This window comes from Silurus meridionalis, chromosome 9 (genome assembly GCF_014805685.1).
Source record: "Silurus meridionalis isolate SWU-2019-XX chromosome 9, ASM1480568v1, whole genome shotgun sequence".
In the NCBI taxonomy this organism is placed as follows: Eukaryota; Metazoa; Chordata; class Actinopteri; order Siluriformes; family Siluridae; genus Silurus; species Silurus meridionalis.
The window spans coordinates 3,733,921-3,749,419 of NC_060892.1; the positions used below are offsets into that span (position 1 = coordinate 3,733,921).

General features: G+C 39.3%; 1 protein-coding gene across 1 annotated transcript in view; it reads left to right on the forward strand.

Moving 5' to 3' along the window:
• Positions 1-15,499, forward strand: part of fbn2b (fibrillin 2b) — an 89,852-nt gene that overhangs the window by 71,045 nt on the left and 3,308 nt on the right. Inside the window, exons 48-64 of the mRNA XM_046857615.1 lie at positions 2,012-2,131; positions 2,235-2,360; positions 2,526-2,678; positions 3,741-3,806; positions 4,134-4,253; positions 4,408-4,527; positions 5,892-6,014; positions 7,570-7,701; positions 9,409-9,534; positions 11,177-11,383; positions 11,498-11,623; positions 12,345-12,467; positions 12,555-12,671; positions 12,768-12,896; positions 13,418-13,537; positions 14,754-14,985; positions 15,193-15,349. Coding sequence (XP_046713571.1) covers positions 2,012-2,131; positions 2,235-2,360; positions 2,526-2,678; positions 3,741-3,806; positions 4,134-4,253; positions 4,408-4,527; positions 5,892-6,014; positions 7,570-7,701; positions 9,409-9,534; positions 11,177-11,383; positions 11,498-11,623; positions 12,345-12,467; positions 12,555-12,671; positions 12,768-12,896; positions 13,418-13,537; positions 14,754-14,985; positions 15,193-15,349 — 2,297 coding nt within the window. The remainder of the gene's footprint in view (positions 1-2,011; positions 2,132-2,234; positions 2,361-2,525; positions 2,679-3,740; positions 3,807-4,133; positions 4,254-4,407; positions 4,528-5,891; positions 6,015-7,569; positions 7,702-9,408; positions 9,535-11,176; positions 11,384-11,497; positions 11,624-12,344; positions 12,468-12,554; positions 12,672-12,767; positions 12,897-13,417; positions 13,538-14,753; positions 14,986-15,192; positions 15,350-15,499) is intronic.

Sequence of the window (15,499 nt, forward strand, 5' to 3'; positions counted from 1 at the left end):
GGAGTACTGGTTTGGGCTGGTATCATCAAAGATGAGCTTGTGGGGCCTTTTCGGGTTGAGGATGGAGTCAAGCTGAACTCCCAGTCCTACTGCCAGTTTCTGGAAGACACCTTCTTCAAGCAGTGGTACAGGAAGAAGTCTGCATCCTTCAAGAAAAACATGATTTTCATGCAGGACAATGCTCCATCACACACGTCCAAGTACTCCACAGCGTGGCTGGCAAGAAAGGGTATAAAAGAAGAAAATCTAATGATATGGCCTCCTTGTTCACCTGATCTGAACCCCATTGAGAACCTGTGGTCCATCATCAAATGTGCGATTTACAAGGAGGAAAACAGTACACCTCTCTGAACAGTGTCTGGGAGGCTGTGGTTGCTGCTGCACGCAATGTTGATGGTGAACAGATCAAAACACTGACAGAATCCATGGATGGCAGGCTTTTGAGTGTCCTTGCAAAGAAAGGTGGCTATATTGGTCACTGATTTGTTTTGTTTGGTTTTGAATGTCAGAAATGTATATTTGTGAATGTTGAGATGTTATATTGGTTTCACTGGTAAAAATAAATAATTGAAATGGGTATGAATTTGTTTTTTGTTAAGTTGCCTAATAATTATGCACAGTAATAGTCACCTGCACACACAGATATCCCCCTAAAATAGCTAAAACTAAAAACTACTTCCAAAAATATTCAGCTTTGATATTAATGAGTTTTTTGTGTTCATTGAGAACATGGTTGTTGTTCAAATTAAATCCTCAAATAAAATTAATCCTCAAAAATACAACTTGCCTAATAATTCTGCACTCCCTGTACAGTGCAAATGTTTGTGTCTCCCCATGGTTTTAGAAAAGGGTTTTTTTGTTTAACCAATGTACAGTCTGGTTCACTATGTCTTGGTTAAAGATGTACAGTGACATGAAATAATCAGTGCAAGTGGGTAAATTAAGGCATTAAAATATGAAACATACTTTTAATGCGAACATAAGAATTTCTTCAACAATGAGAGCAAATCAGTAGAAGTTAAAAATGAAAATCCTGACCTTTGAGACAGAGCTGGATTTGGGCATAAAGAATCATCCGCGATTTTCTTTGTAGGTTCTGGGAAAGTGTCGGAATTAAAGGATCTTTAAAGGATATATGGAATGAACGATTGAGAAACTTCTTTGCGAATACAAATGTGGATATTTTCAGAGTAAAATATTTGTATATATGTATAAACATCTAAAAATTTTACAATGCAAAGAAATGAGTAGCGATAATGCAGCCTCTTTAATTCATGCCACATTTTAAGATTATTTAAAAACCGCAAGAAATTCTCAAATTATATTTACAATAAATCTGCAAAAAAATGTAAGTAACTCATTTTTGGAAAGGCATTATCAGGACCATGGACAGGGACTACGTTTCCTATAAGCCGCTGAACTTCGAATTTAACGTACCGTGTATTTGTTCGCACCTGGTTCATGTTCACGCTAATTGGCATATGTAGGTCCAGTTCCAAAAAGTTGGGACACCGTGTAAAATGTAAATAAAAACAGAATGCAATGATTTGTAAATCTCATAAATCAATATTTTATTCGCAATAGCACATAGAAAACATATGTTTAAACTGAGGAAATGTACACTTTTGAGGTCATTTCGAATTCGATAGCGACAAAAAGTCTCTTAGAAGTAAAGATGGGCAGAGCTTCACCAATCTGTGAAAAACCGTTCAAAAAAATTATGTAACAGTGAATGATAATGAAAAATAATGTTCCTCCACCTCGAATTGCAAAACAGTTAAATATTTTTTTTTTTGTCCCCAGACTTTTGTTGCCGCTTCCTAATTTTTTTGAGACGTTTTGCAGCCATCAAATTCAACATGACCTTATTTTTTTTGTTAAAATGGATTTACTCAAATGTTGAAAATGACTTAAAATCTAATGCAATGTATTATTTTTTTTTTTAATAAAACATTTATATCCAAAAATCACAGTTTGTGGTACAGTTTACGAGGTGTTATTCTGCTTGCAGACATTAACGAGTGCGTGACGTACCCGGGCACCTGCTCGCCTGGTACGTGTCAGAACCTGGACGGCTCTTTCCGTTGTATCTGTCCACCGGGTTACGCGTTACAGAACGACAACTGCATTGGTGAGCCTGCCTCTATTCTTCCTGTAACACACACACCAGATAGAACAAAAGCTCTGTATTCTATTGGGACTGTCGATCTCTTTCACGTCGTTTCTCTGTGCAGACATTGACGAGTGTGAATCTCAGCCCAACCTGTGTCTGTTTGGCCACTGTTCTAACACCCCGGGAAGCTTCCAGTGTAACTGCCATCCAGGATTTGTTCTGTCCGACAACAAACGTCGCTGCTTTGGTGAGTGCGACCTGTTAAATATTTTAGTACCACTTTTACTTTAGTGAATAATTGAGCAATAGCTACAACAGCTGTGAGGCTTTTTTTTTTTGCGACAGAGAAATAGATAAATAAAATCAGGATTAAGTGTGTACATTTTACCTCTGTTTTCTCTTACTTTCTAAGACACACGCACCGGCTTCTGCTTCACACGTTTCGAGGCCAGCAAATGCTCCGTTCCCAAACCTCAGAACATTAGCAAGGCTGACTGCTGCTGCAGCCTGATGCCCGGAGAAGGCTGGGGTGACCCGTGTGAACTCTGCCCCCAGGAGGGCCAAGGTACCAGGACTCTCACCCATGGCTACACTTACAGTTTTTCTCATTTGCTTTGGAGCATTTCTCGAATCATTCTTAAAATGTGCAAATCAGTGAGTGCATTTCTCTAAACAATTTGTACAAACAGCACAACACAATGGATTTCTTGCAAAAGTGTGTACTTTTCTCAAAATCCGTAGTTTAACTCACAAATGTAAGTATTTGTGTAAATGAACGTCTCATTGCCAGTCCTTTTGTCACCGTTCGAAAACAAGATCGTCAAAATGTGACAGCGTGCGGTTGACGTAAACTACGCTTTGGATTATAGTGATTGAAAATGCACAAGGCTGAAAATCTTCTGTTTGGCATCTATGAATTTCAACAGCACGAATGTACACCTTACTGTATGTGGGATATCAACTGCAGGAGGCCGGACAGGATTCACACTTTTAATGTACTGGATTAGTGTTTGTTCTTTTCCTGGTTGTTCATCCATTTTCAGAAATTGTAATTCTGCGTTTTGCCAATTGAAGGTTCACGAGATTCACATTTGACCTATTTTAAAGAACTAGTTCATCATTGGTCGATCTGACGCCGTTCATTAGTGACATTCAAGATTCGTCTGCGCAATTCATCCATTCAAGACGCATTTACCAAAAAGAAGTTGAATAGAAATTTAAACTTCACACATGGTTTAACCCTTTTGCATCCAATGACTTATACAATGAACTGATGCCCAGATGTTTTGGGGTTGAGACGATTCAGGTGAGAACCAGTATAGTATATTTTGATCAACATGGCATACTGTAGGAAACAGCGGACACTTCCACAATCAGTTCAATTCAATTTGGTACAATGTACCAAAGCATTTTGCTCAAAGCAACAAGAAATTGTTTTCATGATGTGGCTATTGAAGAAGTAGATCTGAGAATTTTGTTTCTGATCTGGGAAAATCCAAAGCAACTCAGAAAACCTCAAACAAACATCCTGCAATGAAAAATAAGCAATGTTGGGTATATCATATAAACACCATATACTTCTAAAGACCTTTTTTAACCCTGGTCATGTTCTCTTGTTTCTGTGCAGCTGCATTCAAACAGTTGTGTCCTTACGGTCACGGAGCCGTGCCTGGGCGAGGCGAAGGCCGCGTGGGTAAGATACAGATACAGAATACATGTATAGAAAACACAACAGCAAACACCAAATCCACCATTACAGGTGACAGGGAAATACGGAACTATGCCAAATTTAGGTCATAATAGTGGGTCAAATAGAGATTCCTCTTAGCATGAAAAAAATGAGGATTATTATTATAAATGTTTATAAACTATTAAAAAGAATGAAGATCCTGTAATATTCTGACATGAGCAATAATTTTTCCTTTTTATTATTTATTTTTGTTGCTCCTCCCAGCAGATTTACTTGCAGATCTGAAAATGTGTCCAGTATAACACACCTTGTCTTTTTCTACCTGTGTAGATATGAACGAGTGTCTGGATAACCCGTGTAAAAACGGCGCCTGCATCAACACCGACGGCTCCTTCCGCTGCGAATGTCCTTTCGGGTACAACCTGGATTACACTGGAATCGAATGCGTGGGTGAGTACACACACACACACACACACACACCGACTCGGATGAACAAATATAGATATCTTCACACAATGCATGCAGGTACACACACATCTCTCAGAGACGTTTAAGTTCCACGTGATGCGGATCATGTCGTGATGTTTCTCTGCTCGCGTTTCAGATACGGACGAGTGTTCGATCGGGAACCCGTGCGGAAACGGCACCTGCACCAATGTGGTTGGAGGCTTCGAGTGTTCCTGTCAGGAGGGCTTCGAACCTGGGCCTATGATGACTTGTGAAGGTGTGTGCACCATATAAAACGAAATACTGTGTGTTTTATCATAATAATAAGAGGAAGAAGAAGAAGAAGAATATGTGATGCCCAACAGTAGTAATCACATTTCATATATATAAAAATACACTGCGCAAAAGTTTGTGGCACCTGACTTTAAAGTTAGTATGTGCTTTTTGAACATCCCATTCCACATCTAGTGCCTATTTGCTGTTATAATAAGCTCCACTCTCCTGGGAAGATGTTCCACTTGATTTTGTGGAGAATTATTAAGTCACAAGGGTGTTATTAAAGTCAGGTAGTGATGTAGGTGAGGTGAGGAGGCCTGGGGTGCAGTCAGCGTTCACATTCATCCCAAAAGTGTTCAATAGGGTTAAAGAACTTTATAGCAGAAGAGCCTCCACACACTTTCAATCCATGTACAGCATATCTTCATGGAGCTGGCTTTGTGCACAGGGGCATTGGAACAGGTTTGGATCTCAAACTTCATGTAAAGGAAAAAAATTCATGTTTAGAAGACATCCTATAGAATTCCATGCCTCCAAGTTTGTAGTAACAGTTTGGGGAAGAAACAGATATAGCTGGAAAAGTTTGGTGTCCCAATACTTTTGCTCATATAGTGTAGACTAAGTAATGTAGGCAAATGGCGTATATAATTCTATACATTATAAGATTTCCAGGCAAAATAATACACTAAAATTTATGACTAGAGGTTGAACAATAAATGTGTTTTGCCGATTAATTAGCGCTACTAGTCGATTACTGGAACTATTGGCAAAAAAAACACATAGTTTTTCCGGCTTCCGGTCTGCTGCCATTACGAGAGCGGCCTCTAGAGGTGAATCACTGACGCCACGTTCTGTTTGTTTTTACGCAAGACTGCACGTTGCACGGAGAGCATTATCTTATATTTATTTACAATTCATTGGTTATATAATCGTATTTATTAATAAATATATTTATATTCATTTTCTTTTAGCACATTTTCATGATTCAGGAGCCTTTTTATTATTTTTTTTATAAATATATCGGTTGATTAATCAGTTATCGCCAAGTACGATCCAAATCGGTATCAGTAAAATCCACGATCAGTCGACTTCTGTTTATGATAATAAAACATGAATACTGGCATAATAAACAGGTATTTGGATAAAGTCTAATAAGCAGTATGTGTGCAGGACATTATTTGGAAACCAGTTCCATGCAGTACCAACCAAACCCCTTCAGAAATCCATGCAATATTTAAAATAGTAAAAGAATAATTTGCCAAATTGGACATTTCACATTCTGTGAACGATATATTTATAATTTATATATTTATAGGCTTTTGCAGCATAACAGTTGTGAATTGTTTTCTCTGTTTTTTTCCCCAGATATTAACGAGTGTAGCGTGAACCCGCTGCTCTGCGCTTTCCGCTGTGTCAACACGTTCGGCTCGTACGAGTGCATGTGCCCTGCAGGCTACGTGCTACGTGAGGATCAGAGAATGTGTCGAGGTGAGAAAATCCACAGCAAACCGGCCATTCTCTCTAATTACAGGCCTGCGGGATGATCACGCCGTCCTCATATTAATAAAGCCTCGCTGATTCTGCTTAATTAAGTTTCACAACTGTCTGAAAACTTTTGTTTGGCACGAAACCAATTAGTGCTGTCACGGCATGTTCCTTCCTCCTCTCATCCAGGTCATTACGGAGCATTAGCTACACAATTTGTTGAAGAGGAAGATGTACAACCCCTTATCCAAAAAAGTCAGGACACTGTGTTAAATGTAAATAGAACCAGAATGCAATGATTTGCAAAATCTCTTAAACCCATATTTGATGTACTTTAGGACAAAGAGAAAATGAAGAAATGTACAATTTTAAGGAACAAATAAGTAAATTTAGAATTTAATTGCTGCAACACTTCTCAAAAAAAGTCAGAGACGGGGCAACAAAAGTCTGGAAAAAAGAAGTGCTATTAAAATTAAACAGTTGGAGAAACATTTATAGGTAGAAGAATTCTTAGTATAGGGGCGCAAGAAAGAAGAAAAAGTGGAAGACCAAGGAGGAGGTTTATGGAAGAGGTGAGGGAAGACATGCAGGTAGTTGGTGTGAAAGAGGCAGATGAGGACAGGGGGTATGGAGACGGATAATCCGCTGTGGCGCCCCCTAATGGGAGCAGCCGAAAGAAGAAGAAGTTGGAGAAACATTTAGCAACTAATGAGGTTGATTGACAACGGGTCAGTAAGATGATTGGGTATAAATAGTGTGTCTTAGAGAGGCAGAGTCTCTCAAAAGTAAAGATTCAAAGAATCTGGAGAAATCTCTGTGTTCAATATTGGATGCCGTGATGTTCGCACTGCATTTAAAACAGTCACAATTCTGTAGAATTCATTGTTTGTGAACACAGTTTGCCATGTCATCGGGCAAATGCAGGTTAAATCTCTATCATGCAAAAAAGACGGTCTCCGTGAACATCTGGAAACACCACCATCCTCTCTGGGCCAAAGCTCATTTAAAATGTACTGAGGTAAAGTGGAAAACTGTTCAGTGATCGGACGAATTTAAATTGAAAATTTTTTTTGGAAAACAAGGACACCATGTCCTCCAGACTCCCATACCATCTGGCTTGTTTTCAGTGCGCATTTGTGCCTGTGGAATGGGAAGTTTGCACATTTGGAAAGGCTCCATCAATGCCGAACGGTTTTAGAGGTTCAAAATTCAGCAACTGGTCCCCTCAATTCCCAGATGTGTACAGACAGAAGATGTGATGCTACACAGTGGTAAACATGGCCCTGTCCAAACCTTTTTGCTCAGTGTTGTAGCCATCAAATTAAAAATGACCTTATTTTTCTTAGGTTTTAAACATTTGATATATTTTTAGTTTTATTGCTAATAGAATATGGATTTATGAGATTTGCAAATCATTGCATTCTGATTTATGGACATTTGACACAGTGTCCCACCTTTTTTGGAAATGGGGTTGTAACTAGTGAAGCCTTACTCACCAAAGATCTTGCTGCGATAAATTAAATATTGTGGAATGTCCTCTCTCTCCATCTCTCTCTAGACCAGGATGAGTGTTCTGAGGGGCTGGACGACTGTGAGAGCAGAGGCATGGTCTGCAAAAATCTCATCGGCACCTTCATGTGCATCTGTCCAGTGGGAATGACTCGCCGACCCGATGGAGAGGGCTGTATGGGTGAGTGCATATATAAGCGTGTGTGTGAATCTATGTGTGTGTGTGTGTGTGTGTGTGTGTGTGTGTGTGTGTGTGTGTGTGTGTATGGGTAAATGTGTGTGTCCATTTCAAAAGGACACAGAGGAAGCACTCTAGAATTAAAGGACTCAAGTTGCCTAATTGTAGAATGTCAACAGGGAACCATCTCTATGGAAGTCCTAAGAGGCCATGCATTATAATATATATATATATTTCTTCTTTTCCTGTAATCTTGGCATTCCAAGCATTGTTTCCTCACGATCAGTAATTAATTTTTTTGTGTATTCGGCATAAGAGCATGTTCTATAGAAAGCATCACCGCAGCATCATGGATGATCACATTCGCTTTTACTTTGATCAGGGACTCACTCAAACTAAAATAGTTGTGTGTTTGTCAGTAAATGAGAATTTACATACATACATACATACATGTCCGACACTTGAGAAGGAGGCTTTCATTCACAAGGTGTGAGATTTTCTTGTGATATAATTACATTGTGAGAAAACAGGTTTTTACTTCGATCACAAGAAAATTAAGTTGTAAAAACGAGAAAACAAGTTTTGTGAGAAAAGTTTTGTTTTGTCGAGATCATGAGAAAACAAATTTTGTTTTGTTGAGATTATAAGAAAACAAATTTTGTTTTGTTGAGATCATGAGAAAACAAGTTTTGTTTTGTTGAGATTATGAGAAAACAAATTTTGTTTTGTTGAAATAATGAGAAAACAACTTTTGTTAAATTGAAATCATGAAAAGAAAATGTTCATGTCGAGATCACGAGAAAATGAAATCATGATCATGAGAAAACAACTTTTGTTAAATTGAAATCATGAAAAGAAAATTTTCATGTCGAGATCACGAAAATGAAATCATGATCATGAGAAAACAACTTTTGTTAAATTGAAATCATGAAAAGAAAATTTTCATGTCGAGATCACGAAAATGAAATCATGATCATGAGAAAACAAATTTTGTTTTGTTGAGATCATGAGAAAAGTTTTGTTTTGTCGAGATCATGAGAAAACAAGTTTTGTGAGAAAAGTTTTGTTTTGTCGAGATTATGAGAAAACTAATTTTGCTATGTTGAGATCATGAGAAAACAAGTTTTGGTATTTTGAGATCATGAGAAAACAACTTTTATGTTGAAATCATGAGAAACAAACTTTTGTTATGATGAGATCATTAGAAAACAAGTTTTTTTTTGTTGAGATTATGAGAAAACTAATTTTGCTATGTTGAGATCATGAGAAAACAACTTTTGTTAAATTGAAATCATGAAAAGAAAATGTTCATGTCGAGATCACGAGAAAATGAAATCATGATCATGAGAAAACAAAAAAGAAGAAATATTATAACGCATGGCTTCTTAGGACTTCCATACCAACTCAGTGTTATGTAAAGGTGCATTGTTTTTTTAATATTGAATATTTGACAGTAAAAAAATTTCCTGATACTATTTTTTTAATTAAATGATGAATTTGCGTGTATTCAAGTGTCGAAAATCTGTTTTTAGATGTACAGTAAATCCTGTAACTAGGTCTTGGGTGATATTAATAGAAAATGCTTTGCACAGGTTCTTGCACTAAGATTCAGCTTTTTCCATCTCTTTCACTGTCTCTTCGTTCTCGACCACCCACTCACCCTGACTCACCTTATCACTCATTCCCCTCCTCTGCACATCTCCTTGGCAGACCTGAACGAGTGCAGAACCAAGCCTGGCATCTGCAAGAACGGCCGCTGCGTGAACACGGTGGGCAGCTACCGCTGCGAGTGCAGTGAAGGATTCGAGCCCAGCTCCACCGGCACCGAGTGCATCGGTAAGAACCTCCCATGAAGTAGCACACGATCTCACGCAGGGCTGCGCATATGCTTTCATTATAACTTGCGTGTTAATAGCGGGTCTGTGTGTGTATATGATGATTTGCAGGTGTGTGAGTCAAAAATGAAGCCTGCAGCACACCTTCACAAATGTTACCTAACACACACACACACACACACTCCCACACACACACACACCCTGACAATAACAAGTTTGTGAAACTGTCCTAGAATTCGAATCACGTTTGGGTTGCCAGGTTTTTCTCTCATGTGCATCCTGTGAAGAGTGCAGTGTACACATATATCAGTATATATATATATATATATATATATATATATATATATATATATATATATATCGCTACAGCTACACAAATTCGAGGCAGTGACAAAAATTGAAAATATAGTTAATGTTTTTATTGTAAAAATAAAAAGACTTTGTTTTATAATATTTTTTAAAAAGCAGTGTGGCTCAATCCATAGATTGCATTTAATATCTCTGTGGAAATAATCTATAACAGGAGAGAGAAATTAAATGCCCTTCAAAATGCAGCCACAGTGTGGTGTGATGTGATGAAGCCCTATGCAAGGTGGAAACAACAATTCTCCCACAATTTATTATTCTATAGGACACCATACTTTTATCCATTTATAACTGTGTACTGCTGTGGAAAAACAATGCAGCTTGTTAAAAAAACTTTAAAAAACACAACCGTCTTAGTCTTGAAGCTTTTCTGTTACCTTGAGCCAATTCCACTTCCACTTCCACCACTTCCCTATCTGTAGATCTAACACTGTATTATTTGTGTGAAAGCTGCTATCCGAATTTACATATGGCTCCGTTTCAGAAAACATCACTGCCAGACTTGCGACAGGTTCAGCTAATTTTTTTCATGAGTGATTTACATTTACATTTATGGCATTTGGCAGATGTCCTTATCCAAAGCAACTTACATTGATCTAATTTTTTTTGCTTTTTCTAGCATTAAATGCATTATATACATATAAAAATGAACTGAACAGGGTTAAGGGCCTTGTTCAGGGGCAACATCTTGGTGTGTATTGTATTTGAACTCATGATCAAGTGATTTTTCCATTCTGATGGCTATATTATCAGCCAATATTAGATTTTACCAATACCAAGAGATAGGTTCATTCTAATATTCATTCTAATTATATAATTATATATTATATATATATTAGAACGAATACTTATACAAATAATAAATTTGAAATAATAAATATAATATAGTGCTCTTTGTGCACCCTGCTCTTGCTGTGCAGCGTGCAGTTTTAGGTGTAAAAACAAACAGCACAGTCAGTTATTCGCCTCTAGAGGCCGCTCTCACAATGACAGCAGACCGGAAGCCGGAAAAACTATCTGTATGAATTTTTGCGGCTAGCTGATAGTTCCAGCAATCAACTATCAATTCTGATTAATATATATATTTATACATACATACACACACACACACATACACACACACACACACTCTCCAGTCTGTCTGTGAAAATATTTTCATAATGAAACTGGTCCATGGTGTATGAAACAACCCTTGCTCTAGCCCACAAATAGCTGTTATGCAATAAAATCACACATGCTAGTAGTCAAAACGTCTGATCACTCGTTATCTTTCGCAGATAATCGTCAAGGCTTCTGCTTTACCGAAGTCCTCCAGACCATGTGCCAGCAATCGTCCTCCAACCGCAACAGCGTCACCAAGTCTGAGTGCTGCTGTAACGGAGGGCGGGGCTGGGGCCCTCAGTGCGAGCTCTGCCCTCTGCCTGGCACCGTGCCTTACAAGAAGATGTGTCCACATGGCCCAGGCTACACCACCGACGGCAGGGGTGAGAGGGGCAGTTCATTTTACGGCTTTATAGTGGAAGGACTGCGAGGATGTTGCATGTATAGAAAACCATTTGAAAGGAATCCAAACTGAATGTGGCTCTTTGTTTCCACAGATATCAATGAGTGTAAAGTTCTGCCCAGCCTGTGTAGGAACGGCGAGTGTATTAACACTGTGGGGTCCTTCCGCTGCCACTGCAATGTGGGCTACACCAACGACTTCAGCAGCACCTCCTGCATCGGTACGTCCTTCAAGTTTCTCTCAACAAAGGGTTTTTTTTTCTGTGTGTATGCCCAGTTTACTGTAATTCTGAGAACTCATAGCTTTCAAATAGAAACTGTTCTGAAAGTATTTTCTGAATTGCCCCCACATGCCGCTCGTGAATTCTGAATTGAACTGAATTGTTTTATTTTACTATGAACACTCAAGTGCAAAAGTTAGCACACCCTTAGCACACAAAACATGAAGCGGTGCTCAGTATGTATGCATTTTACCTAATGAATCATCACTTTTTACAAATAAACCCCAAAAATATGACGGGTGTTCATGCCAAACCGGGACTTTTAATGTTACAGATATAAAAGGAATGGCAGTACGACATGCAGTAGTAACTGGCTAGTATCTGCTATTACTGCTAGGCAGCGCACATGCCGCAGGCCGGTCCAGAGACCGTTAATCGAGATTAAATTTCTTGTGAACAAAGACTGATATCTACATCAGACTTCACTCAGCTGCAGTAAGACATTTGAACGGTTTAAAAGTTCCAAAGATAGCGGGTCCCGGTCGTGATGAAGTGAAGCAGGTTGTCCTAGGATGGTTCAGGCATACCGACTAATCTTTTCAGGCATCAACGTCATTTGCTAGCAACAACAACCGATTGATCTAAAAAACTACCAAACAGTGGAACATAAACGATGAGAACATTATGATCATGCTGTGTGTCCTCATTGTGTGCGTTTCAGATTTGGACGAGTGTTCTCAGTCGCCCAAGCCGTGTAACTTTCTGTGTAAGAACACAGAAGGCAGTTACCTGTGCTCTTGCCCCCGAGGCTACATCCTGCAGCCAGATGGAAAGACCTGCAAAGGTGAGTTTTGCCGTCTGTATTGCACGAATAGATTTGTTACAAAGCACTTAAAATGGATTATCAACGAGTGCATGTTTTGACACCCAGACTTGGACGAATGCTCAACCAAACAACACAACTGCCAGTTCCTGTGCGTGAACACCATTGGAGGCTTTACCTGCAAGTGCCCTGCTGGATTCACTCAACACCAGACGGCGTGCATCGGTAAGCTCGATAATGCCGTTATGCGAGACACAATGCTAGTTCCAGTAAATGATCTTGATGATTGCGTGGTTCTGATGATGCTTTCCTACCCGGCAGATAATAACGAGTGCACAAACCAGCCAAGTGTGTGTGGATCCCGAGCATCCTGCCTCAACAGCCCCGGCAGTTTCTCTTGTGATTGTCAGAAGGGCTACTCTCTGGACACCAGTGGGGTGGAGTGTGAAGGTACTGATAATACAGTAGCACATTTAATGTTAGAGGTGAAGGAATTAGCACCACAGGATGCAACGAGGGTCAGGGACCTTTATAAACCCTGGCCAGCTTAAATCTGATCCAGAGTTGCCATCACAGCTTCCTATTTCAGCTTGTCTCCTCTAGAAATGCAATCATCTGTTATATAAGTTGGTCTCTCAATTCTAACATCACTCCCAGAATGCAACACTGTTCACAATACTGGCAGTCCCTGAGTTACGATGGTTCGGCTTATGATTTTTCGATCTTACACGGTGCGGAAAAAAACGTGAAAAATATTGTAAGGTACGTACAGGCAAACGGCATAGCGTATTTGCGGTAGTCGGGGACTACCTGTATATTGCAGTGTTTCAAGGGAATCGGCAAATAATACCCAAAATGCATTGGTTTGCACTGTTTTAATGGAAAACGGTATGTTGCTGTCGGAATTTGGGTGTTTTTTTTTACAGCATTTTATTGCAGTGTATAATTAAATCAACAAAAATACATTGCAGATGTGGACGAGTGCACAGGGAACCACAGATGCCAGCATGGATGTCAGAACATGCTGGGTGGATTCCGCTGCGGCTGCCCTCAGGGCTACGTTCAACACTACCAGTGGAACCAGTGTGTGGGTGAGTGTCCTGCAGCACAATTTCGCTTAAAACACGTCTTAAATCAACCAACCATTTACATTTACAGCATTTGGCAGACTTTCATACAATCTCATTCATGTAACTGAACAGCTATGGGGTTAAGGGCCTTGCTCAGGGGCCCAGGAGTGGTAGCTTGATGTGGCTGAGATTTGATCTCAAGATAGCACCTCCCCTAACCAACCATCTAACCAACCAAACGTAAATCATTAGGGCCAGGAAATGCAAAAACAGGAAGCGAAAGGTATCTTAACAATAAAACCCAAAATCAAATCTTAAATATTCAGTACAACGTATAGACAAAAGTTTGTGGACACCTAAACATACTATTGGTATGTGCTGTCTGAACATTCCATTCAACATTTAGTCCCCATTCACTCTTATAGTAACCTCCACTCATCTGGGAATATGTTCTACTAGATGTTGGAGTGTGTTCACCTTGAGCTCAGACACGTCCCAAACTACATGCTTCTCAACTTCTTATATTCCCTATCCAGCCTATAGTCTACGTCCTAGCATCCTAATAACTACTGTTACAAATCTCCACCATTTAAGAACAAAAGTATGTGGACACCTGACTATAAGACTGGTTTTTGAACATCCCAGTAAAAAGGTAATTCCCATTTGCTCTTATAATAACCTCCACTATTCAATTCAGTCAAAGATGTTCAGTAGGATTGAGGTCAGAGCTCGATTAAAGGCCACTAAAGATCTTCCACATACATCCAAACCATGTAAAGCATATCTTCATGGAGCTGGGATTGTGGGATCATGCTGAAACAGGTTTGTGTCTCCAAGTTGAAGTGAAAGCAGAATGCATTTAATATAGGAAAGGTGTCCAACTTTGTGGTAACAGTTTGGGGAAGAACAGCACATACCAATAGTATGTTTAGGTGTCCACATGTGGCTGGAGAAGTCAGTGTCCCAATACTTTTGTCTGTATAGTGCACAAACCTTCATGAATGAGAAATGTATGTTGGTTATATAATGTCTGTTATGACACAAATGCATGTTGATGTTAATGAATCAAATAATATTGTATTTATTTTGTATGAATGTTATCTGAAGAACAGAGAAAATACAGATTAAGAAAACATGAAATACTATATTTATTCACTCGCCTGTAACAATTTCATGTAGTGGACACAGTAATCAGGCTTCTCACTCTCTGTGTGTCTCCTTCTCACTTTCCCTGCAGATGAGAACGAGTGTACTGGCAATCAACTGTGCGGCTCTGCCTCATGTTACAACACCCTGGGCAGCTACAAGTGCGTGTGTCCGTCAGGCTTCGACTTCCAGCAGAATATGGGCGGATGCCAGGACGTTAACGAGTGCAGCATGTCTAGCAACCCCTGCACTTATGGCTGCTCCAACACGGATGGCGGATACCTGTGCGGCTGCCCCGGAGGCTTTTTCAGAGCAGGACAGGGGTAAGACTGAAACAACCAAGCCTTCTTTACTTTCTCACTTTCAGATTTACATAAATATGAATTTTATATATATATAATTTTTTTTTTTTTTTCCTTTTTTTTTTTTTTACTTATTTCCTCACGTCCCTTTAATGTGGCTAACATCAATCATTCATCCTACAGTTTGTAGATTAGTGCTTGTTGAACCTGGTGTGTGTGTGTGTGTAGACACTGTATCACAGGAGCAGGCTTCCAGGGTCAGTTTGGTTCTGAGGAGGATGAGGAAAGCGCTCTTTCACCCGAAGCCTGCTATGAGTGCAAGATTAACGGTAACCCTGACAAAGGCGGCCGTCACAGACGCAGCGCTACAGACAACACGCTAACGGTGTGTTACAGATAAAATTATTATTATGATCATTATTATTATCTTCCTTTCCTTGTATTTGCTTATTTAATTCTTTATCTATCTATCTATCTATCTATCTATCTATCTATCTATCTATCTATCTATCTATCTATCTATCTATCTATCATC